General features: G+C 52.8%; 4 protein-coding genes across 7 annotated transcripts in view; 2 read left to right on the forward strand and 2 right to left on the reverse strand.

Moving 5' to 3' along the window:
• Window positions 1-2,512, forward strand: part of dmtn (dematin actin binding protein) — a 7,709-nt gene extending 5,197 nt beyond the window's left edge. The window contains exons 9-17 of one of the 2 annotated variants that reach the window (XR_003671472.1): window positions 56-150; window positions 229-334; window positions 421-476; window positions 561-606; window positions 849-856; window positions 996-1,061; window positions 1,131-1,211; window positions 1,293-2,245; window positions 2,374-2,512. Coding sequence is in view for 1 of the 2 variants with exons in the window: in XM_028418117.1 (XP_028273918.1) it covers window positions 56-150; window positions 229-334; window positions 421-476; window positions 561-606; window positions 849-856; window positions 996-1,061; window positions 1,131-1,211; window positions 1,293-1,406 (572 nt within the window). In the remaining variant the exon portion in view is untranslated. Of the gene's footprint in view, window positions 1-55; window positions 151-228; window positions 335-420; window positions 477-560; window positions 607-848; window positions 857-995; window positions 1,062-1,130; window positions 1,212-1,292 lie in introns of both variants that reach the window. The other variant, XM_028418117.1, reaches the window with a different exon arrangement.
• Window positions 2,513-3,505: 993 nt separating this feature from the next.
• On the reverse strand, window positions 3,506-20,962 carry ppp3ccb (protein phosphatase 3, catalytic subunit, gamma isozyme, b). Of its 3 annotated transcripts, XM_028418113.1 has the most exons (14): window positions 20,409-20,962; window positions 16,455-16,652; window positions 15,649-15,773; window positions 12,393-12,504; window positions 12,138-12,283; window positions 11,159-11,298; window positions 9,442-9,519; window positions 9,267-9,361; window positions 9,025-9,150; window positions 8,213-8,290; window positions 7,240-7,324; window positions 6,574-6,671; window positions 5,899-5,925; window positions 3,506-4,707 (listed from the first exon to the last, which is right to left on the reverse strand). In XM_028418113.1, the coding sequence occupies exons 1-14, from the start codon at window positions 20,458-20,460 to the stop codon at window positions 4,523-4,525; spliced, it is 1,545 nt and encodes a 514-aa protein (XP_028273914.1). In that variant the 5' UTR covers window positions 20,461-20,962; the 3' UTR covers window positions 3,506-4,522. The 3 variants fall into 3 exon arrangements, with proteins under 3 accessions (XP_028273914.1, XP_028273916.1, XP_028273915.1); XM_028418115.1 differs by lacking the exon at window positions 5,899-5,925 and having other exon boundaries at window positions 3,506-4,698; XM_028418114.1 differs by lacking the exon at window positions 5,899-5,925.
• Window positions 20,963-22,049: 1,087 nt separating this feature from the next.
• Window positions 22,050-24,190, forward strand: LOC114443251 (myosin light chain 5-like). Its single transcript, XM_028417101.1, has 7 exons — window positions 22,050-22,102; window positions 23,042-23,149; window positions 23,223-23,298; window positions 23,373-23,477; window positions 23,800-23,878; window positions 23,939-23,987; window positions 24,061-24,190. The coding sequence occupies exons 1-7, from the start codon at window positions 22,100-22,102 to the stop codon at window positions 24,160-24,162; spliced, it is 522 nt and encodes a 173-aa protein (XP_028272902.1). The 5' UTR covers window positions 22,050-22,099; the 3' UTR covers window positions 24,163-24,190.
• Window positions 23,701-25,000, reverse strand: part of LOC114443249 (heparanase-like) — a 5,803-nt gene continuing 4,503 nt past the window's right edge. The window contains exons 11-12 of the mRNA XM_028417099.1: window positions 24,691-24,837; window positions 23,701-24,517 (exon numbers count right to left, since the gene is read on the reverse strand). Coding sequence (XP_028272900.1) covers window positions 24,361-24,517; window positions 24,691-24,837 — 304 coding nt within the window. The 3' untranslated portion in view covers window positions 23,701-24,360. The remainder of the gene's footprint in view (window positions 24,518-24,690; window positions 24,838-25,000) is intronic.

Genomic DNA, 25,000 nt, shown 5'->3' on the forward strand with positions numbered 1-25,000 from the left:
AGACACACACACACTGAGCGTGCTCAGACACATGTTAACCTCGGGGCTCTTGCAGAGATCGAGTGGAGGAAGAAGAAGCTGCAGGAGGAAGACGAGTTTGAAGACCTGACAGAGGAGGCGAAGACGCTGCAGGAGCAGGAGCTGGAGAAGGTTTGTGGTGGCGAGCTTGTGGTCAGCTGACCCGCCGCCATGCTCTGACTCACCACCCTGTTTGTGCGTGTGACTCAGATCCAGTCCAACCTGGGCCGCCTGATCCTGAAGGAGGAGAAGGAGAAAGCCGTCCACTTCCGCAGGAAGACGCAGTCGCTGCCGGACAGGACGCACATGCACGGCAGTAAGAACCACCAGAACCAACACAACGTGCACGTTTGTGTCCGCATGTCTGTCCGCTCAGACCGCTGTCTGTCTGTCCACCTGCAGGTTTGTCCGCCAGCACGTCCAAGTCTCCCTCCCACTCGGGCTCGGGCCTCACCAGAGTCAGTCTGACACAAACGTCCCACCGTGTGCTGCAGCCCCAACAACACTCGACTCACACATGTTGTGTTGTTGTTGTGTTTCAGATGCAGTCAGCAGAGTTTTCCACAGACGGAGACAAAGGCCAGCCAGGTATGTCCCTCCTGTCCCCGTCAGTCCTGACCTGACCAATCAGCAGCCATTAGCAGCATGCTAGTGTTTGATCACTGATGCACAGCGCCCTCTACAGGAGCTGCAGGAAGTGGACAGATTTGGCTCGGCCATCTTGTCTGTCCTGTGCCGCCATGGCCGCTCTCTGGTCATTGTTACATAAACATCATGAATCTGATGTCATAGAATAACCTCTCTGTCTGCTCTCTCCTGCTTCCATGCAGCCGCTCAGGTAAGCTCCGCCCCCTTATAACCCTCTGACCCTCTTATCAATGCAGCATCTGTCCTTGTGTCACAGTCTAATCATGCTGACAGCCAATCAGCAGCCAGCATGACCATGAGACTCAGACGCTGTGGTGTGTCTTGTGTAGAACGGGGAGTCTCGGAGGGACCGTATGGACCGAGGGAACTCTCTGCCGAGCATCCTGGAGCAGAAGGTGAGTCCTGACGGCTGCTCTGCTGTGAGCTCTCCTGTCGGTGACGCTCTGTGTGTTTCTGCCGCTCAGATCTATCCCTACGAAGCCCTGATTGTGACCCACAGAGGGCGCTGTAAGCTGCCTCCAGGAGTCGACCGCACCCGGCTGGAGGTGAGTGACACAGGAAGAACCTTCTGGTCCACAGGGGGCGCTCTGAGGACAGGGTTCTGATGTCTCCTTCTGTCCCGTCAGAGGCACCTGGCCCCGGAGCAGTTCCAGCAGATGTTCGGGATGACCATGGCCGAGTTTGACCGTCTGTCTCTGTGGAGACGAAACGAACTGAAGAAGAAGGTCTCACTTTTCTAACAGGAAGTGACCTCATACCGACGAATACTTGACAGGAGCAGGAGGAGCTCAGATATCCAATCAGCAAACACACCCTTCATCAAACTAACCAATCACATCACGTTCCCGGGAGCGAGGCGGCAAATCAGACGGAGAGTTTAATGAAGGCTGGTCCTGATTAACCCTTTACTCTGACTAACCTTATCTGATGCACTGACACTAATATTACCTGCTGCACTAATAACCACTGCTTATCATTAATATCTTTATTATCTTCATCATCATCATCATCATCATCACCGCCATCATCGAACATGTGACAGACGTCAGCGTCGTGAAGAGAGATCAGCAGGTGTCTTTGGACTAAACTCAGGTTTTCTGGAGTCATGAAGCCGCTTCACGTTTAACCCTTGGTCAGTTGCGGTGGTAACAGATAACGTCACCACGGTAACCTGCCACAAACCGTACACAAAGAGGCTGAACAACTCCCATTCACGTCTCACATCACAAAAGAAAAGCCGCAGCATAAATCTGAATGACACTGTCCACCCAGCAGGGGGCGCCGCTCACACCCCATCTCACCGAGTTCAGCTGAACAGGAAGGTTTTCAGTATCGATACATACAGAACATACACACACTGGAAGGATAAACTCAACGAAGACAAAGCAGAAGAGCTGCCGCCTGAAAGGGTTAAACATCATTATTCAGCCTGTTTGCTGCCGGAGCCTCCACCAGAGGGCGCTCTTAGCCTCCATCTCCACCTCAGGCACCTGAGGTGGAGATGGAGGCCAGGCAGCAGGGAGGTGGAGCGGCTTCATGACTCGCCGTCAGGATCAGTGGCGGCTCTCTTCACGGACAGGTCTGAACTCATCAGCTGATTGTGTTCAATATTGATTATCTGTAGATTTTTATTATTATTTATTGTGTTTTTACTGCTTTTATTTGCTATTGTGAGCTCTTATTTTGAAAGTATCGTTTGTTGTACAGTTCTCCTTCAGCACTGATGTTTCCCGCTTTAAGTCCAGGCCGCCGCCTACCTGACCCCCCCACATGGTAGAAACTGTCTTCACCCCGTCCTGTTTCTGTTCATGTGAAGAGTTAAATAATAAACCTCAGAGACACACGGCTCCACTTCCTGTCTCACTAAGCACACACCGACACCTGGAGGTACACAGGGACACACAAAGTGACCACAGAGGGACACAAAGCAACCACAGAAACACACAAAGTGACCAGAAAATACACACAAACACACTGCAGACACAAAGTGACCACAGAGGGACACAAAGCAACCACAGAAACACACAAAGTGACCAGAAACTAAACACAAAAACACCGCAGACACACAAAATGACCACAAAGCAACCACAAAAACACACAAAATAATAAGAAAAACCACTCCAGAGACACAAAATGACCAGCAAAACCACCGCAAAGACACACAAAATGACCACAGAGACACAAAGCAACCACACAAACACACAAAGTGACCAGAAACTAAACACAAAACACACAAAATGATGAGAAAAAACACTCCAGACACACAAAACAACACAAAATGACCAGCAAAACCACCGCAAAGACACAAAATGACCACAGAGACACAAAGCAACCACAAAAAAACACACACAGAACGACCACACACAAAGAAACCTCCACTTGTGTGTGTGTGTGTTGGTGGATTGTGTCTGTACTATAGTCCATCACCATCTATGTGCAGTGTGTGTTTTTTTGCACAATGTTCTACTTTATTTACCTCTTGCTCTGTCGGTCGGTGTTGTGTCGCTGGGTGTGGGACCTTCCCAAAGGGATTAATAATCTATTCTCTTCTAAATTCACGCGTCAGTGCTGCTGCTGAATCAGTGTGTGTCTGTGTGTGTGACTCCTCCACCTGCTGCGCTCACTGATCCACTCGTGTGTTTTTAACCTTTAAAGCTTGCAGGTATAACTGTGGAGGGTTGTGTTGCTAAGAAACGTGTGCGCCTCCACACAGAAGCAGCACAAAGAGACGCCCCCACGCCGGCCTCTGATTGGCTGGCAGCTGCGCCGCGTCGCGAAGAGGCACCGTCCTTGAACGGTGAGAGCAGCACTCACTCACAGACACACACACACAGACACACACTTTTCAGTTTTTTATTTGAATGGAGTGAAACAGCTACAGAAACGAGGCCTCGCAGTACAACAACGCAACACAAAGTTCCTCATGTTGAACTCAGCTGTAGAGAAAAGCCGGATTTTCTTCTGTACATTCTGTCAGATATGTTCTGAGACACGAGGCCCACACTCCACCCACCCACCGCCCACAGGAAATCAACAGGTAATCAAACCACACCCACCCTCCTCACACCTGAAACACACCCGCTGCGCCCCCTGCTGGACAAGCCGTCCACACGTCTGAGGGGTTATTCTGCTTTACCACAGCGTTGGTTTCCAAACTTCAGACACTGAATCCAGGAGTTCTCAGACAACACGCTTCTGAAGCAGGTATTCATGTTTTAACCATTTCATCATTAGCAGATTTGTTTTTCATGTTTTCAGCCATTTTTTTGTTGAATTGTTTCTTTAACGTTGATTTTTTTGTGGTAATAAAGCAGAGTAACCGTTTAACTCCTCCCCTCCTCCTCCCTCTCACCCTCCCCCTTGTGTGTTGTAAAAAAACAAAACAAAGAAAAATAATCACATTGAAAAGAGGGAAAAATTAAAATATACATAAATCATATAAATGTCAATACTCGCTCGGCGGAGCTCAGTCACACTATCGTTGGCATAAGAAAGGGTGTGTGTGTGTGTTCGTGTGTGTATGTGTGTGTTTATATGTGTGTGTGTGTGTGCATGTGTGTGTGTGGGCACGAACACAGCGTCTGAATGAGCGTCACGTCCTCCCCGACCCCGAAACAAACAAACAAACAAAGACATAAACAGAGCGCTGGTGGAGCTCCAGCAGCCTCCTGATCAGAGAGCGCCTCCGTCAGATCTGCTCAGCCTGAAACTCTGATATCATCGATGATCAAATAAATAAAGCGCGGCGAGTCGCTCCCAACTGCTCGTCTCTGAAAGGAGGACGGGGGAGGAGAGAGGGGGGAGGAGGGGGGGAGGAGAGAGAGGAGGAGGGGATGGGGAGGAGAAAGGGGAGGATCTATGCCTGAGCATTGGTGCCGTTCTTGTCCGGGGGTCCGGTGCTGGCCGGCAGGTTGTTGGGGGAGGGCGTGGCCTCCTGCTGCTTGCTGTCGCGGCGCGGCGGCATCCGCTCGTTGATCCGGTCCAGACCGCGGGCCTCCTCGAAGCTCTGGATCTTGTGCTGCGGGTTGAAGCCTTGAATGGCTGCAAGGAGACAAAGGACCTGTTAGAGGATGGACACACACACAGACACAAACACACAGACACACACAGACAGACACACACAGACAGACACACACAGACAGACACACACAGACAGACACACACAGACACACACACACAGACACACACACACAGACACACACACACACACAGACACACACACACAGACACACAAATACACAGACACACACAGACACACACACACAGACACACACACACAGATAGACACACACACACAGACACACAAATACACAGACACACACAGACAGACAAATACAAAGACACACACAGGCACACACAGACACACACAGACATACACAGACATACACAGACAGATACACACAGACACACACAGACACACACAGACACACACAGACATACACAGACACACACAGACACACACAGACACACACAGACAGACACACACACACAGACACACACAGACACACACAGACACACACAGACAGGAACAGGTGGAAAACTTACTTCAGAACAGGACAGAGGACAGCATGAGGAAAGAGAGACAGACATTTACTGGAAGCTGCTTTGACTGTTTGTTCGACTTCAACATGATCTTAAAGCTCCTCAGTGAAATCTGAACGTTACAGCCTGACTTAAACTGAAAGAACCTCAGACATCAAACCACAGACAGTTATACACACAGAGACAGAGCTACAGACAGACAGAGTTACAGACAGAGTAACAGAGTAACAGACAGAGCTACACAGACAGAGTTACAGACAGAGCTACAGACAGAGTAACAGAGTAACAGACAGAGCTACAGACAGACAGAGTTACAGACAGAGCTACAGAGTAACAGAGTAACAGACAGAGCTACAGACAGACAGAGCTACAGAGTAACAGAGAGTTACAGACAGAGCTACAGACAGAGTTAGAGTTACAGACAGAGTAACAGACAGAGAGAGTAACAGAGAGACAGACAGAGTAACACAGTTAGAGTAACAGACAGAGTTACAGAGTAACAGAGTTATACAGACAGACAGGGGTAGAGACAGAGCTACAGACAGAGTTACAGAGTAACAGTTACAGAGTAACAGACAGAGCTACAGAGTAACAGAGAGAGTTACAGACAGAGCTACAGACAGAGTTAGAGTTACAGAAAGACAGAGTAACAGACAGAGTTACAGAGTAACAGACAGAGACGGAGCATACCTCGTGCCTCTTCTGCCTCTACGGTGGCTGTGTAAGCGTGAGTAGAAGTGCCATGCCCAAAACCAATGGAGAGAGAGTGGGAACGTTATCAATGCATTCAGGTTATCACAGCAGTCAGTCAGTCTGTTAACATGGAGTCACCCCCCCCCCCACCCCTACAGAGTCCCAGGTTAGAGCGGGTCACATGATGAAGACGAAGCATGTGTGAGGTGTGCTGGAGGACGTGTCCAACGAGACACCGCGGTGCTGACAGACCTGAGTCCTCGTCAGCTGGAGGTTTGTGATGCGAGTCCTTCTGACTGTAAGAGTTCATAACAGACACTGTGCAGCTGTGAGGGACTGAACCACGTCCCAGCATGCGTGTCAGTAGTCCTCGTGCACGTGCACAGGGAGGAGTGAGGAGCTGGTTAAAGAAGGAGTCATCACTGTGCAGATAACAGACCCGCCTACTGTCTGCAGGTGTGTGAGGACAGCTCAGGGGACACGCTGCAACACACTGGACCCTACAGAAGGACTAAATTAACACTTCACTGTCTGTGTGAGAGCGTCGGTTAGTCTGTCAGGGTGAGTGCAGGCACGGGGGCAGTTAGTGTCAGCTGGACTCTGTGTGTGTGTGTGTGTGTGTGTGTGTGTGTGTGTGTGTGTGTGGTGTGTGTTCATTTGGTTCATACTCACCGCTTTGCAGCGTTTGTCGACCTCCGGACAAAACTCCCAGAGGCAGCGTTCCTGTCGGGGTCAGCCCCTTCAGCTGCAACACACTCTCATTCTCCTCTCTGTCGACACCCAGACAGACACACACACGCAGACATACAGACACTGATCAGACCGGCAGATCCACACTGTGTGCTGCAGCACAGACTGATAAACTGGTTCTTGTGGCTGCTGTTAGCTAACCGCTATCAAACCCTGCTGAAGTCCACCTGGGATCAGGGATCAACCACATGACCCCCGAGTGTGTGTTAGCTGGTAACCTCCACATGTGGCGCTCTGCACTGTGTTAGCCTGGCAGGAAGTGATTTCTTTGGCCACGTGTGTGGACTGCGTGCTGATTGGCTGCCGACAGCCTCAGCTCTCTGCCTGCAGCATTACATAAAGTCTGATTCTTTCTGAGCCTTAAAATAACTGGCAGACATCTTCTGAAGAGGAGCGTTCACCATTTAGGGACAAATGATTGTGACACACTTCCTCAGGATTAAAGGAGGACGCATGTAAATCAGGGAACAGTCATTAGCCTTGAAGCAAAGTGGAGCAGCAGCAGGAAACAGGACGGATCGGCCCGCTAACCTCATTTATTCACATTCAGCATCAACACAGACATGAGTCCATCAGACCGACACTGACCTGAGCACGGAGAAGACGCGGGCCATCTTCCCGATCGCCCGGATCTTATTTCTGATCACCTCCTTCCTGACGGCCGGAGCGCCACCTGAGGACAGCGAGAGGACAGGAAGTCATCACCGGCAGGACACACACACACACACACAGCAGACACACCAGATCATCACAGCCAGACACAGAAACAACAGAAGAACTGAAACATCCCACTGGTCCCTGAATGCAGCACGCTCTTCCTGTCTGCACAGCTCCGGCCCTCTGACACCACATCTCAGCGTCCATCGGTGTTTCACTTCCTCAAACTCTGCTGCATTTGATTAATTATATTCAGTGCTAAACACGCACTGCGGGTCACCATGGCAACACGCCAATTACTGCACCCACGGGTTTTTTTTTACTGTGGAGGTATCTGTTAAACACATCAGTATGTCTCAGAGCTGTACACACACAGACACACACACACTTCATATGTTTCTATCAATAAAAATAGATCAGTGGTCACTGTTCAGCCGCCATCTTGAACCATCATGATGTCATTTCCTTGTGTGTGAGCGCGGTTCTTATCACTCCTGACCTGCTAAAGACGGTCACTGAACATCCTCCATTATAAGAGGCGGCAGTGACGTGGCGGCCATGTTTATTTTCAGTGTGTGATCTCATCAGCAACGCATCAAAATGTCTGAAAAACTCTTCACTGCTGGTTCCATCAGCGTCAGAGCGAGGGGTTAATCAGCTCCACTGTGAGAGCTGACCGAGCTCTAACAGCCAGCAGACGCCATTTTGAAACCGTCCTCAGTGGCCTGTTCAAGGACGCTCTGACCTCCAGCCTGAGAGCTGTGAACTACTTATAAACACACACCCAGAGTACCGATGACAAAACCACAGCAGCCAAAGCAGCGTGTGACTTCATCCTTCACAAACACAACCACACACCCAAACACAGACAAAGGCGACAAACGGACATGTTTCACACTCTTACCCTCACACGTGTCGTCCCCTTCAGACATCAGCTCGTCGTCTGAGCAGATGTTCAGCACGTTCACCAGCATCTCTGTCACTATGGAAACACACCATCATGTGACTCAAACCTTCACACTCTTCCATGGACGCCATGAGACTGAAGACAGTCGCATGGCGTCCACTGCTGTCCAATGAGGAGCATCATTACTCACTGCATCTGTCTCATGCTGTGGACGCTACAGACTGAGGAGGAGGCTAACGATGGATGAGGACATTATGAGGCTAGTCTTTAGCTAGCAGCTAGCATTCATACACAAGGAACATTTGAACACACACTATGTGAGACAGTGAGGCGATGACACAACTGTGAGCTCTCTTTCTCTGGCACACACACACACACACGCACAGACACACACACACACACACACACACACAGACACACACACACACACAGACACACACACACACACACACACAGACACGCACACACAGACACAGGCACACACACACAGACACAGGCACACACACACAGACACAGACACACGCACACACACGCACACACACACACACAGACACACAGACACACGCACACACACACACACAGACACAGACACACGCACACACACGCACACACACACACACAGACACAGACACACGCACACACACACACACACACACACTCTCACACACACACACAGACACACACACAGACACACGCACACACACACACAGACACACACACACACAGACAGACACACACACACACAGACACACACACACAGACACACACACACAGACACACACACACACACACAGACACGCTGCTCTCACCTTTCTCCCCAACGAAGGGCAGAGACCAGGTGAAGACGTCCATGAAGTTGGGCAGCCAGTAGGGGTGAGGGGAGCAGTTAAACTGCCGAATATTCATCACATTATTCTCGTATTTCAGCACCGCCGCTGAGGACAAACACACACACACACATCAACACTTCAGGATGCTCTCCCGTCTCCTGTTGCTAAGGCTTCAAGGTCTCCGAGCGGCTGCCATGGTTTCCAGCGTGCCCGTCACTCACCTTTGTTATTGTACACGTCCAGGTAGTTGGGAGCAGAGAAGATGGTGATTAAAGAGGGGAACCCTGTCGTCTGACTCTTCCTGTACATTCGATACCTGACACACAAAAACACACACGTCAGCGTCGGTCAGAGAGCCTCGATCGATCGGAGCGATTGATTGACAGCCTGACTCACCCGGCATCCTGGGCTTCGTGTGCTCGTATTATAGACAACAGGTTATTGTTCATCAGGAAGTCACATACTGCCGGGTAACTGAAACACACACAGACACACACAGACACACACACACAGTTTAATGGTCAGGAACAGAACCGGTTTCAGAAACGACAAACAAAGAGCGCTCAGACATGCCGCCGCTCGCCTGTCTCTCCGTCACCTCGGTTGCCATGACAGTTAAGAAGCTGCTTAAACTCGAGTATGACAGGAGAAGCTAATATTAGGATTAATTAAGGTCGCGGCTTTTTACACAGAGGTGTGGGAGGTTCACTGTGAACATTCAAAACAAAGAAGGCAAAGTGCCTGACAGATCAGACACAACACACACAGACACAACACACACAGACACACACACACACACACAGACACAACACACACAGACACACACACACACACACACAGACACAACACACACAGATACACTTACACAGACACAGACACAACACACACAGACACAGACACACAGACACAGACACACAGACAGACACACACAGACACACACAGACACAGACACACTTACACAGACACACAGACACAGACACACAGACAGACACACACAGACACACACAGACACAGACACACTTACACAGACACAGACACACAGACACAGACACACAGACACACAGACACAGACACAGACACAGACACACACACACACACACACACACACACACACACACACACAGAGCAGACAAACAGCAGAAACATCATGACCCTCTGCTGCTTCTTTGTGTTTGTTTCGACTCCAGGAACCAGGAAGCTGATGTTTGAAAAGGATGGAACTGGTCTGATCGGTGAGCGCACAATGCTCAGCCTTTGTGTTGATTTTGTGTAACTTCTGTCAAAGACCTGCTGACTGACGGGATTCATCCTGCAACAGATGGAGTGCTGCTGTGGAGGACAAAGTGAAATGTCCTCAGGATGAACCCTCAGCAGCCTCAGGGCTAGCATGCTGTCTGAGTCAACGACGACGTTAGGTTAAACTTGTCTGGGCTACAAACCCAGCGTCCTTAGGCTAACGACTAGCATGTGTAATCTCAGCATCTCTAGGCTGACGACGCTGTAACCCCAGCTAATGACCAGCAGCATCCTTCTGTCAGTCAGATGTGCCACAGGCTCGTCACTAGCATCCCTTGGATAATGAGACAAGCAACCCTGAGCTAACCTATAACTACCATCCCTACATTAGGCACTAGCAACCCCATGCTACTGACTAGCCTCTCCATGTCAGGTCAGAGGTATCAGCCCTCCCCATCATGTGCTGTTACATAAACGGCACGACATGAATTTGAACTGTCCTCCGGCGCCCTCCTCAGTGGGTCAGTAACTCCACCTGTGCGCCGTGTTGTGTGTGTGGACTCAGAGATAAACCTGTGAAAACACAGTGGGTGTGCTGAATGTTTTAATGTGGAGCTGCTGGATAAAAGAGGCTTTAGAGCATCAGCAGCTCTGACGGTGACCTCTGTGTGGTGTCAGCGCTGCAAATTCACCACAAATATGAAGACAGAGCAGAGAACGCTAATATTTATTTCCAGTATCTGTCTGACAGCGGATTTAGCCGGCGGCCATTTACACAGAGATAAGCCATTGTTTGTAAAAGCTTTAATCAGCTCAGATTAACGGAGCGGCTGCTCTTTGGTCTTTCTCTGGGCGGCGGCGGCGCCGAGCTCCCTACCTGTAGAAGTACGAGCAGCCTCTGACACTGTTGTGGCAGAAGTGTTCCTGGGTCTTTTCGGAGCCGTAGTCCTCCCCCGGGTCCGACCAGAGCAGGTCGCACATCGGCCCGAATGCAGGAGGCTCCTTGAACCGGTCCAGCTGCACAGAAACACGACGGTTACTACAGATGTTTCAGACCAACACCTGCAGGACTGCCAGCATTAGCATTAGCACAGAGCTAACAGATGTCAGTTTCCTCATCATTGAGTAGAACATGGCAGACACACAAACACAGCAGAGTCTGTCTGTGGACACTGGTGTGTGTTCATTCTACTGTGTGTGTGTGTGTGTGTGTCTGTCTGTGTGTGAGTGTGTGTGTGGTGCGTGTGTGTGGTGTGTGTCTGTCTGTGTGTGAGTGTGTGTGTGTGGTGCGTGTGTGTGTCTGCGTGTGGTGTGTGTGTGGTGTGTCTGTGTGGTGTGTGTGGTGTGTGTGTGTGTGTGTGTGTGTGTGGTGCGTGTGTGTCTGCGTGTGGTGTGTGTGTGGTGCGTGTCTGTGTGTGTGTGTGGTGTGTGTGGTGTGTCTGTGTGTGTGTGTGCATGTGGTGTGTGTCTGTCTGTGTGTGAGTGTGTGTGTGTGTGTCTGTCTGTGTGTGAGTGTGTGTGTGTGTGGTGCGTGTGAGTGTGTGTGGTGCGTGTGTGTGTCTGCGTGTGGTGTGTGTGTGTGTGTGTCTGTCTGTGTGTGAGTGTGCGTGTGTTGGTGTGTGTGTGTGTGTCTGCGTGTGGTGTGTGTGTGTCTGCGTGTGGTGTGTGTGTGTGTGTGTGTGTGTGTTGGTGTGTGTGTGTGTTGTGTCTGTGTGTGCGTGTGTGTGTCTGTGTGTGCGTGGTGTGTGTCTGTGTGTGCGTGTGTGTGTCTGTGTGTGCGTGGTGTGTGTCTGTGTGTGCGTGTGTGTGTCTGTGTGTGCGTGGTGTGTGTCTGTGTGTGTGTGTGTGTGTCGGACCTTCCGGATGTCGTCCAGGCAGGTGATTTCAGGGCTCAGACCTCCGTGCACGCAGAGGAACTGCTGGTTGAGGAGAGCGGCCAGAGGCAGGCAGTCAAACGCATCCATACAGGCATCATACACACGCTCTGAGTACTTGATTTTACCTGGACAACACACACACAGACACGCACAGCGAGGTCAGGTCCCTGCACATTTCACAACACTGAGAGATAAGACGTTTGCTGAAGGTGGCGCCGCACACTGAGGACTTACACTCCTGCTTGAAGGTGAAGTACTCTGTGAGATGTCGGCACTCGTGGTTGCCTCTGAGGAGGAACAGGGTGTTCGGGTGGTTGATCTTCAGAGCCCACAGGTACAGTACACACTGCAGACACACACACACACAGTGTTAATGCTGCAGTGAGTCTTTCAGCACAACACAAACGCACTCCTATGTCACATGACAAACACAAAGGAAGTCCAGTATTTGTTCTCTTCAAGCTTTGTCCATCTGATAAATGTTCAACAACTCGACTCCAAAAGACACACAACAATCAGAGACACACAAAAACCAGCACAAAGACAAGCAAAAGGGGGCACAGAACCACCACGGGGACAAACACCAGGACGTCCTGGTGGAGAAGGCGCTGCCCTACAGGCGGGACACGTCCTCAGGGGACAGGACAGGACTCATCGGGACGCTCTGTGACTCTAAGAGTTTCTCTGACTTCTGAATGTGCATCAGGAGACGAGCAGCTGCAACAAGCTGCCAGCCCCTCACTCACAGCTCCAGGACCAGGATGGAGGAGAGGAGGAGGAGGAGAGGAGAGGAGAGAGGGAGGAGGAGAGGAGGAGGAGAGAGAGGCGGAGAGGAGGGTAGGGGAAGGAGGAGGAGGAAGGAGTAGAGGGAGGAGAGGGAGGAGGGAGGAGAGAGGAGGAGGAGGGAGAGGAGGAGGAGGAGGGGAGGAGAGAGAGGAGGAGGAGGAGGGAGAGGAGGAGAGAGGAGGAGGAGGAGGAGGAGAGAGGAGGAGGAGGAGAGAGGAGGAGAGAGGAGGAGGAGGAGGGAGGAGAGGAGGAGAGAGGAGAGAGGAGAGAGGAGAGAGGAGGAGGAGGAGGAGAGAGGAGGAGGAGGAGGAGGAGAGAGGAGGAGAGAGGAGGAGAGAGGAGAGAGGAGGAGAGAGGAGGAGGAACAGGAGGAGGAGGAGGAGGAGAGAGGAGGAGAGAGGAGGAGAGAGGAGAGAGGAGGAGAGAGGAGAGAGGAGAGAGGAGGAGGAGGAGGAGAGAGGAGGAGGAGGAGGAGAGAGGAGGAGGAGGAGAGAGGAGGAGAGAGGAGGAGGAGGAGTAGGAGGAGGAGGAGGAGGAGGAGGAGGAGGAGGAGGAGGAGAGAGGAGGAGGAGGAGAGAGGAGGAGGAGGAGGAGGAGGAGGAGAGAGGAGGAGAGAGGAGGAGGAGGAGGAGGAGAGAGGAGGAGAGAGGAGAGAGGAGAGAGGAGAGAGGAGGAGGAGGAGGAGGAGGAGGAGGAGGAGAGAGGAGGAGGAGGAGGAGGAGGAGGAGAGAGGAGGAGAGAGGAGGAGGAGGAGGGAGGAGAGAGGAGGAGGAGGAGGAGGAGGAGGAGGAGGAGAGAGGAGGAGGAGGAGGAGGAGGAGGAGGAGGAGGAGGAGGAGAGAGGAGGAGGAGGAGGAGGAGGAGGAAGAGGAAGAGGAAGAGGAGAGAGGAGGAGGAGGAGGAGAGAGGAGGAGGAGGAGGAGGAGGAGAGAGGAGGAGGGAGGAGGAGGGAGGAGGAGAGGAGGAGAGAGGAGGAGGAGGAGGAGGAGGAGGAGAGAGGAGGAGAGAGGAGGAGGAGGAGGAGGAGGAGGAGGAGGAGAGAGGAGGAGGAGGAGAGAGGAGGAGAGAGGAGGAGAGGAGGAGGAGGAGAGAGAGGAGGAGGAGGAGGAGGAGGAGGAGAGTAGGAGGAGGAGGAGGAGAGAGGAGGAGGAGGAGGAGAGAGGAGGAGGAGGAGGAGGAGGAGGAGAGAGGAGGAGAGAGGAGGAGAGAGGAGGAGGAGGAGGAGGAGGAGAGAGGAGGAGGAGGAGAGAGGAGGAGAGAGGAGGAGGAGGAGGAGGAGGAGGAGAGAGGAGGAGAGAGGAGGAGGAGGAGGAGGAGAGAGGAGGAGGAGGAACAGGAGGAGGAGGAGGAGGAGGAGGAGAGAGGAGGAGGAGGAAGAGGAGGAGAGAGGAGGAGGAGGAGGAGGAGGAGGAGAGAGGAGGAGGAGGAGGAGGAGGAGGAGGAGGAGAGAGGAGGAGGAGGAGGAGAGAGGAGGAGGAGGAGAGAGGAGGAGGAGGAACAGGAGGAGGAGGAGGAGGAGGAGGAGAGAGAGGAGGAGGAGGAAGAGGAGGAGAGAGGAGGAGGAGGAGGAGGAGGAGGAGAGAGGAGGAAGAGGAGGAGGAGGAGGAGAGAGGAGGAGGAGGAGGAGGAGAGAAGAGGAGGAGGAGGAGGAGGAGGAGGAGGAGGAGGAGGGAGGGAGGAGAGAGGAGGAGAGAGGAGGAGGAGGAGAGAGGAGGAGGAGGAACAGGAGGAGGAGGAGGAGGAGGAGGAGGAGAGAGGAAGAGGAGAGAGGAGGAGGAGGAGAGAGGAAGAGGAGAGAGGAGGAGGAGGAGGAGAGAGGAAGAGGAGGAGGAGGAGAGAGGAGGAGAGAGGAAGAGGAGGAGAGAGGAGGAGGAGGAGGAGGAGAGAGGAGGAGGAGGAGGAGGAGGAGAGAGGAGGAGAGAGGAGGAGGAGGAGGAGGAGAGAGGAGAGAGGAGGAGAGAGGAGGAGGAGGAGGAGGAGAGAGGAGGAGGAGGAGGAGGAGGAGAGAGGAGGAGGAGGAGGAGGAGGAGGAGGAGGAGGAGAGAGGAGGAAGAGGAAGAGGAAGAGGAGAGAGGAGGAGGAGGAGGAGGAGGAGGAGGAGAGAGGAGGAGGAGGAACAGGAGGAGGAGGAGGAGGAGGAGAGAGGAGGAAGAGGAAGAGGAAGAGGAGAGAGGAGGAGGAGGAAGAGGAGAGAGGAGAGAGGAGGAGGAGGAAGAGGAGAGAGGAGGAGGAGGAAGAGGAGAGAGGAGCACCAGGGAGCTCCTCAGGGAGCTGTCCCACCGAGCAGGGCTCAGCCATGAGGCCACAGGCAGACCTGCCCCTCGCCTGCAAGCCACTGTCCAACACACTGCATCAACATGGAGCACAGACACACACAGACACACACAGACACACACAGAGACACACACAGACACACACACAGACACACACACAGACACACACACAGACACGTGACAGGCAAACTTCAGTGTGGTGAGAACAACTAGGCTGAATTCAGTGCCACCAAAAATAACCACAGAGACACACACAGACACACAAAACAACTGAGACAGGAGCACAACACAGTGAGTCTGCAAACAGTGATTTTCTGCATGAAGGATTCACTGTGTCACGTTCCAGGATGTTCACTAATCCTCAACAAGGAAGCATGACAGCAGCCAATGAGAACGCAGCGCTGTGTGTGTGTGTGTGTGAGTGTCTCCCACCTCGATGCTGAAGTAGCCTCGGTCCACGTAGTCCCCGAGGAACAGGTATCGGGTGCTGCTGGGGGACCCGCCCACCTCGAAGAGCTTCATCAGGTCAAAGAACTGTCCGTGGACGTCTCCGCACACTGGACACACACACAGAGAGACACAAAGAGACACACACACAGAGAGACACACACAAACACACACACACACAGAGAGACACACACAAACACACACAGACACACACACAGAGAAACACAAAGAGACACACACACAGACACACACAGAGAGACACACAAAGAGACACACACACAGAGACACACACAAACACACAGACACAGAGAGACACAAAGAGACACACACACAGACACACACACAGAGAGACACACACAAACACACACAGACACACACACAGAGAAACACAAAGACACACACACAGAGAGACACACACAGAGAGACACAAAGAGACACACACACAGACACACACACAGAGAGACACACACAAACACACACACAGAGAGACACAAAGAGACACACACACAGAGACACACACACAGAGAGACACAAAGAGACACACACACAGAGAGACACACACAAACACACACAGAGAGACACACACACAGAGAGACACACACAAACACACACAGAGAGACACACACACAGAGAGACACACACACAGAGAGACACACACAAACACACACAGAGACACCGTCAGAGAGGAAGAAGTCTTAATGACAACATGGAAACAGTCGGTGAGACAGTCTCGAGCAGCTGGAGCTGAGCCACATGTTGGGGGGCGGGGTCAGACGGAGACACGGACTGACCTGTGATGGGCGCCTCCACCTCCAGCATGCACTTCTCCTGGCGCAGGATGCTGGCCCCCTCATTGATGATCCGCAGAGCCGCCTCCTCCTCCAGCCGGCCCTCCTTCACCAGATGGGCCTTCAGCACCTCCACGCTGGGCCTCCCGTCCACATACAGGTCTTTGACCGACAGGCGCGTACCGGGAGGATATGGCACCGCTACAGACAGACGGAGACACCGACGTCAGCCGCACGAACGCTCTGATCAACACCGGCCGTGCAGTCGGCTCACTGACGGAGACGTTCGGCTGCTTCTTACTGAACACCGGTGAAAACTAACGAAGCCTCATCGGCTCACTGAAGGCTGAAGACTGAAGGCCTCCAGAGTCTGCTACACATGGCCGTCAACACATCAAGGTTTTAGTGTCCAATGACCAATCGTGACATTAGACAGTGTATCGGACCGGTTCATCTGTGCTACACCCATAAAATAAACAAGAAGAGGCAACAGAGGCAACAGCAAAGACAGTGAAAACATTCAAGAGAAAAATCTCAAATTAAGAAAAGAAATCTGATAATCTGAGAGATTAAAGTAAAAATGCGTACACACAGTGGTCACACATTTCTAACATTACAGTTGTGTGAAAATCTCCCAGAGAAACAGAGCGTGTGGCGTGTCAGATTAAGGATTAGAGCCGCGGGCCGCACCCACACCTGGCCTTCTGATGCAACTACACCCGATAAAGTTTCAGCTTCAGCAAAGCCACCATGTTCAGGAGGAGGCAGAGCGCAGCCAGGTGGAGGCAGAGCGCAGCCAGGTGGAGGCAGAGCGCAGCCAGGTGGAGGCAGAGCGCAGCCAGGTGGAGGCAGAGCGCAGCCAGGTGGAGGCAGAGCGCAGCCAGGTGGAGGCAGAGCGCAGCCAGGTGGAGGCAGAGCGCAGCCAGGTAGAGGCACGCCCACACAGCTCACCCTGCTGTACACACAGCTCAGCCCGCGCTCCTCCTGAAGGAGGCCTGCTCCCCGCCCGCTCCTCCGCCTCCTCCCGCCCGCTCCTCCGTCTCCTCCGCCTCCTCCCGCCCGCTCCTCCGCCTCCTCCCGCCTGCTGTGTCTTTCTGTAAATCTGCGATCTGATGAGTAACAGAAATTCCTGTGAAAGACGGCGCCGACGTGTCGAGGCTCGTCTGGAGACAAAGGAGAAGAGTTTGGCAGCACGGCCCACACAGAGGAGCAGGCGGAGGAACACATCTCACACAGAGATGTGGTGGAGCAGGCGGAGGAGGAGTCCAGGTGGAGGGGTTCTTCACTTTTACATGAATGACTCCTTCATGTTATTGTCTGCCAGTGCTTTAAACATGGCGGCCAGGCCTTCTGTGTCAGACAGGATGGAGCTGGACTTTGTGTGAGAACATGTGATGACATCACACTTTATGTTCCTGTCCTGACAGACGAGTGTTTCAGAGTTAAATTCAGAATCATCCTGCCTCCACACAGACAGAGCTTCACTCCCGGCCCAGCGCTCTATTTTAGTGTGCAACCAAACCAGGTCGCACAAACTCAGCCAATCATGTCGGGCGCCCTGAACTGGTTCATGAGAAGGAAAGCAGATGTGATCAGACTGATCAGCGAGGCCTTCTTCTGAAGAGGAAAACAAAACCACAGCTGTGAAGAGTGGGTGTCACAGACCGCTGGAGGAAGTGGTATTCAAATAAAAACACTCGCTGCAGCTCCCCTCGGCTGCTGCGTCAGTCAGCCTGCGAGCTGCGAGCCCGCCGGCCGGCCGCCATGCTGCCTGCAGCCATCATCCAGTCAAATATACGCAAAACAGCAGCTGCTCTGCTGCAGACCAGCAGCAGGAGGTGCTGACAGGGGGCGGGGCCATGTGGTACAGGTGATGTAATCAAAATAACCTTTCAATACAGGAAGTAACATTTCCAATCCTGCAGAAAGCCTTTCAGTTACTGCCACATCCTCTGTCATCAAAAACCAGGAACTGGCCGTTTAATCCATCGCTATGGCAACACATCCTACAGTCATGCTTCCAGGTGAACACAGCAGCACACGTCACACTGCTGTGATTAGCTGCGGGTCTACGTAACGCCCGGTCTGAGCCAGGCCGGCTGGCCCCGGGGCAGAGCTCCGTGCTGGGGCCCACACGGGTCTGTGTGGAACATTTCCACCGTGTCCCAGTTCAGGGGCTGCGTTTGTAGGCCGGCCGTGTCACACACACTGTGCCAGTTCTGAGTCCTCCCTGGTTGTAGCGTGTTCACATTCACACTGAACCAAAGCACAGCTCCTGGATCAGGTCACAGTCTGACTGCACGGCTGCCCCGGCCGATCATTTGTGACCAAACTTTCACAGTTTCTACTTCCTGTTTTTGTGTGCATGCTGTCAGATCTGCGCCGGTTTATTTGGTTCCACATGAGTTCAGAGCTCACTGTAATGGAACCTTCTGCTGAGACTGAACACACCCTCACATTCAGGAACCAGAACCAAACTGTCCAAACAGCCCACCGTCCAGCTCCACCAGCAGGACCAGGACAGGTGCAGACCACTAACCAGCTAACCAGAACCACCACAGGGCCCAGCACAGAGCTCCACACACTGCTCCGCCCACGAGGCCAGCTCCATCAATCATGGATGAAGCCAGAATCATTACACAGCCAGGCAGCGCAAATGGCTGGACTGATTCGATTACCATCAGTAACTAAGCCAAAAGACCAAAGCAGGTCCACACACACACACACAGACACACACACACACAGACACACACACAGACACACACAGGCCAGGTTCAACAGGATGCTGGGAGCTGTGTCAGTCAGAAAAGGGCAGTGATGATGAACTGCAGCCATCAGGAGCAGTGTGTGTGTGTGTGTGTGTGTGTGTGTGTGTGTGTGTGTGTGTGTGTGTGTGTGTCTGTGTGTGTCTGTGTGTGTGTGTGTGTCTGTGTGTGTCTGTGTGTGTGTGTGTGTGTGTCTGTGTGTGTGTGTGTGTGTGTGTGTCTACAGATGGACTACTGGCAGACGGTGAAGTCTCAGTTCAGACGAATGAGGTGGTGAAAGCCAATCAGAGCTCGTTAACCCTCGTGTAGCTTTACTCAGCTGAGCCTTTCTTAACCCTCTGAGCCAATCTATCCTGCCCACCGCTGACCGCCAACCCAACACCACCACCACACCACCACACCGCACGCTCTGCAGCTCCACCAGGCCGTCCACGCTGGAGACTTCTCAGGTCTGAACCTGTCCTGTGTGATCACCTCCAGGTCCTTGAACATGTTGCTGTGAGCAGAGTTCTGCAGATCTCCGACTTTAGAATATCCACAGTTCTTTTCTATATTTGTGAGTTTTTACAAGTTGTCTCGTGAAGGGTTCTGACTTTATGTTTTAAATATTCTTATGATTTATAACTCAGAGAACATGCAGATGAATAAAATCTAAGATCCTGGAGAGACTCACTGAACTCCCTGCAGTCCACAAACAGCCATGAAGGAAGGCTGTTTTATATTCAGGCCACACACACACACACACACACACACACACACACACACACACACACACACACACACACACACTGCAGCACCTCGTTTACACCCTCTACCATCTTGTGTCCCGTGGCCCGGTGTTAGCGGGCGGCTGGAGCCGCGGTGCCGCAGGCTTGGTGCGGGCACAGCAGCCAGCTGTCCGGGTGCAGGATGTCAGAGCTGACATCTGGCAGTCCGGACAGCTAAGCTAAGAGGCTAACTCATTATAGCAGCTGCTGCATTGATTAACAGGCTGATCGATCAGCCCGGCCGCCCCTGTCGGCTGCGCGGCGACAGGCGCGGATCAGCCGCGGGGTGATGCACACATAACCCGCAGACTGAGCGAGCTGAGGGCGGCTTGACACCAGCCGTCCTGCCCGCATGTAGCGGGCGCCTAGCTGCCTGCAGCCGCGTCCACTTCCTGAACACCGCTCGCAGAATAAACGTCACGTACCTTTGATGGGCCGGTCCGTGGTGGACAGTTTGTTTGGGTCTTTCGCCGACATGCTCCCTCCCGGTGGGCTGCGGGCCGGAAAATGAGCCGAATTCCAAATAAAACTCACAAATTCCTCCGAGCTAGCTAGCTAGCCTGAGTAAGCTAGCCGCGCTAGCTGGTGGTGTGGCTGGGAGCAGCAGCGCCTCAGTCCGCAGACCGAGCCGAGCTGGGGCTGAACCTGACGGGGGAAGGGAAGAGGGAGGGAGGTGGTCTCTTCAGCCGACGAACCGGAGCCTTCCCTCCGTGTGTGTCGGAGCCCTGCGGTGCACTGAAGCCGAACCACTGTCACTGTACGTCGGATGAATCGATGGTCCAGGAAGCGGCCCGGGCGGCGCGGATCTGTGGCTTCACGGAACCGAGCGTCAGATCATATCCCAACTTTATCCCGTTATTGTGGCACGAGCTGCATCTGTCACAGGCCGCTGCGCGCGCGGGTGTGTGTGTGTGTGTGTCGTGATCCGATGTGTCGTCCAGACCCTCTGTCGGATTACAGTAATCCGCCGCAAGCGGATTTCCTACAACATGGCTCAGCGCGGGGGGTTGTGGGTAATGTAGTGTTAACGTGACGCGCCGCCTTCACGGACCCGGAAATCCTGACACCGAAACACGGCTGCGCTGCAGTGGGTGAAGACACACTGCAGCGAAAGTCTTCTTTTCTTTTTTTAACCAGTCTGGAAACATTTGAATGTTTAGAATGTTATTTTAATTAAAGACAAAACTACACAATACAAACACAAGGAGCCTCCCTAATATTATAACGATAATATAATAATAATAATGACATTTTAGAGCGTCACTTCCTAATCATTTAAAATGGTATAATCATTATTTCCTCATTGAACCACTTGGAGTCTGGTTCTGGTTCCGTGGAGTCTGGTTCTGGTTCCGTGCAGTCTGGTTCTAGTTCCTTGGAGTCTGGTTCTGGTTCCGTGCAGTCTGGTTCTAGTTCCTTGGAGTCTGGTTCTGGTTCTGTGGAGTCTGGTTCTGGTTCCGTGGAGTCTGGTTCTGGTTCTGTGGAGTCTGGTTCTGGTTCCGTGGAGTCTGGTTCTAGTTCCTTGGAGTCTGGTTCTGGTTCCGTGCAGTCTGGCAGATGTGTTTTCTACATGTTACTTTCAAACCTTCACCTCTACCTGACCCCTGAATGCAACACTAAGAGCTGGCAGAGAGACTGCTGCGCCACCGTGTGGACACTCTAACAACAGCAATCTGAAGGAAACCCATCAACATCTGTTCACCATGTCTCTCAGAGACAGGACTCATCAGACCAGTGTCCAGATGTCCTCCGGGCTGACGTCCATTCCTCTGAAATGACGTGCTAATCTGGGCTGACTCTCCCACAGCCCGGGCCTGGCTCTAATAAAACACTTTCTAATGGTGTGTGTGTGACTGTAAATAGAAACTCTCTAAAAGGTCTGGACGTCCAGCAGCAGTTGTCCAGCCTTTCACCACACATCCTGTCCATGTAAGGAGAACTCTTGCTGGACTGGGGGGTCCCACCTGGGCCCCCGTTTGGTCCCTGTGGGCCCCCTCCGCTCCACTCAGGCTATCATCACCTGCCGCCTGCCTCCCGGACAGCTGCTGTATTTAAGAGCTCCCGGAGCATCCGCCTGCAGGCAGCGGCGGCAGCATCACGGCGGAGACCAGCGGAGATGGTACGTGTCCGATTCTCTCACTTTCTAACCAAACTAACGTCTGCTGGATGAAACATGTGAGGACGTGTTCAGTCAGCTCATAGAGTCATGGTCTTATCATCAGAGGAAGCAGCAGCAGGTTTGGAAAAGCTTCAGTAACATTTGCACTGTTGTGGATGTTTAAAGCATCTGTAGACGTGGACCTGAGGCTCTGAGAGTCCTCCTGTCCTCACCTGAGGCTCCGAGAGTCCTCCTGTCCTCACCTGAGGCTCCGAGAGTCCTCCTGTCCTCACCTGAGGCTCTGAGAGTCCTCCTGTCCTCACCTGAGGCTCCGAGAGTCCTCCTGTCCTCACCTGAGGCTCTGAGAGTCCTCCTGTCCTCACCTGAGGCTCTGAGGCCCCGTTCACACTGGAGAAGAGACAGCCTTTAAGCTGGATGCGTTCAGACCTATTTTCAAATCTGGCTAGCACACAGTTGTGTCCGCACTCAATCCTGCTGTTCTCCAAACCACTAGGTGGCGCCTCGTAATATGGCTAATAATGTGGCTAGCCGGATTCGCTAGCCACATTTGCGTTCACACCTGAGCCAATCCTGCTAGATCCACCTCTCGAGGGTGGATCTAGCAGGATTGAAATCAAACTGGATTCAGCCGGATTGGAGGTGTTCACACTCGGAAAAAAACACATCTGGATTGATCTGGATGCGGCCAAATCCTGCTTAAGCCACATTTTTGTCCCCAGTGTGAACGGGGCCTGAGAGTCCTCCTGTCCTCACCTGAGGCTCTGAGAGTCCTCCTGTCCTCACCAGAGGCAGCAGCCTGTCGCCGTGTTACATTATGTATGTAAGAATATTAGGTTATTGGAAAGGAAACGACTTTGAAGGACTCACACCTCAACACACACACAGATACACACAGACACACACACACACAGGTGTCTCACGGTGCTTTGACCCCTTCAGGCCAGCAGAAAGACGAAGAAGAAGGAGGGAGGAGCCAAGCGAGCTCAGAGAGCCTCGTCCAACGTCTTCTCCATGTTTGAGCAGACTCAGATCCAAGAGTTCAAAGAGGTAACTCCGCCTCCACGGCGCCTGTCTGAGGCCGTGTCATCACATGGTCTCACGCCGCCTCTCTTTGATTCAGGCCTTCACACTCATCGACCAGAACCGTGACGGATTCATCGACAAAGAGGACCTGAAGGACACCTACGCCTCTCTGGGTCTGTCTCTGCACTCACATGTGACTTCAGCCGGGTGTCAGTCAGCTGACGGCGGCGCCATGTTTGACTTTCAGGTAAACTCAACGTGAAGGACAACGAGCTGGAGGACATGCTGAGAGAAGCCAGCGGGCCCATCAACTTCACCATGTTCCTCAACCTGTTCGGAGAGAAGCTGCACGGTGAGACCTGCGTCAGTCCAGCAGGGTGCATGATGGGAGGAGCCACAGCTCCTGTCACATGACCACTGGTCACTGCAGCATAAAGATCAGCTGCAGGTCAGACAGACTCTCTGAGTGTTGGTCATGTGACTGCTGCTCAGTGACTCCATCATGGCGTCCTGCTGGGTGTGAGGGGGGCAGGACTTCATGTTTTTACTGGACCTTGTTAATCAGACATGTTTAATAAAGTGTTTTGATTTAATATACAAAGCTCAGATCACAGCTGATGAAGTTTCCGTCGTGTTGTGTACAGTTTTGCTAACATGGCCGCCCCTGTGTGCAGGCACGGACCCCGAGGACACCATCCTGAACGCTTTCAAAATGTTCGACCCTGATGCCAAAGGCTTCGTTCACAAAGAGGAGTATGTGTGAACATTCTGAACATTTTATCTGGTCTCAGTCACTGACTCGTCTTTTCACAGACTGCAGAAGCTGCTGATGACACAAGCCGACAGGTTCACGGCTGAGGAGGTAAACGCTGACATCATCATCCTGCCAGGCGGAGCTTTGTAAAACTCATCCTGAGTGACGTCTGTGTTTGCAGGTGAAGCAGATGTTTCAGTCGTCAAACATCGACGCTGCAGGAAACCTGGATTATAAATCTCTGTGTTACATCATCACACACGGCGAGGAGAAGGAGGAGTGACCTCCACCGCCCTGTGCGTGTCCTGAGGAAAATAAAATCTGCCTTCTCCCCAGATCTGCAGCACGCGTCATTTATGACCCCTGGAGTTCACAGTCTGGCCTGAAGGTGGCAGTGTTTTAATTCACAGTCTGGCCTGAAGGTGGCAGTGTTTTAATTCACAGTCTGATACCAGAGTGGGTGTGAGGGGGCGGGCCGGCGTCAGTGGCAGGCCGCCGCCTTGGCGTCGAGGACGAAGAAGGCCAGAGAGTAGGCAGGAAGCTGCAGGTGTTCAGACGGCGGCAGGCGAGCTCCTGCGAGGACAGGAAGCGTTGTATCATCCACCATCTTTAGCAGCTCTCCATTCAGACGCACAGACCTGCAGAGGAAACACACACACACACAGACAGACACACACACAGATTTATCAGGGAGTGTTGCTGAGCAGGCCTTTCAGCGTTCTAACAAGATAACACGACAGAACGTGACTTCTCCCGTGACTCTGAGGTGAATATGAATGTGTGCACTGAGCATGCTCAGTGTGACCTGCACCTGGAGTACAGCCCCTCCTCCCCCGGCCGCTCAGACTGCAGCACAAAGGCCTCCACTGTGCTGCTGGACACGAGCTCCGGCATGGACATCCTGGCTGGCTTCTTACTGAGGTTCAGAGACATCAGTGTGACGGCTCCAGGCCTGTGACTGCACACACACACACAGACACACACAGACACACACACACACACACAGACACACACAGACACACACAGACACACACAGACACACACACACACACAGAGACACACAGACACACACAGACACACAGACAGACACACACACACAGAGACACACACACACACAGAGA

The sequence above is a fragment of the Parambassis ranga genome, chromosome 12 (assembly GCF_900634625.1).
Source record: "Parambassis ranga chromosome 12, fParRan2.1, whole genome shotgun sequence".
In the NCBI taxonomy this organism is placed as follows: domain Eukaryota; kingdom Metazoa; phylum Chordata; class Actinopteri; family Ambassidae; genus Parambassis; species Parambassis ranga.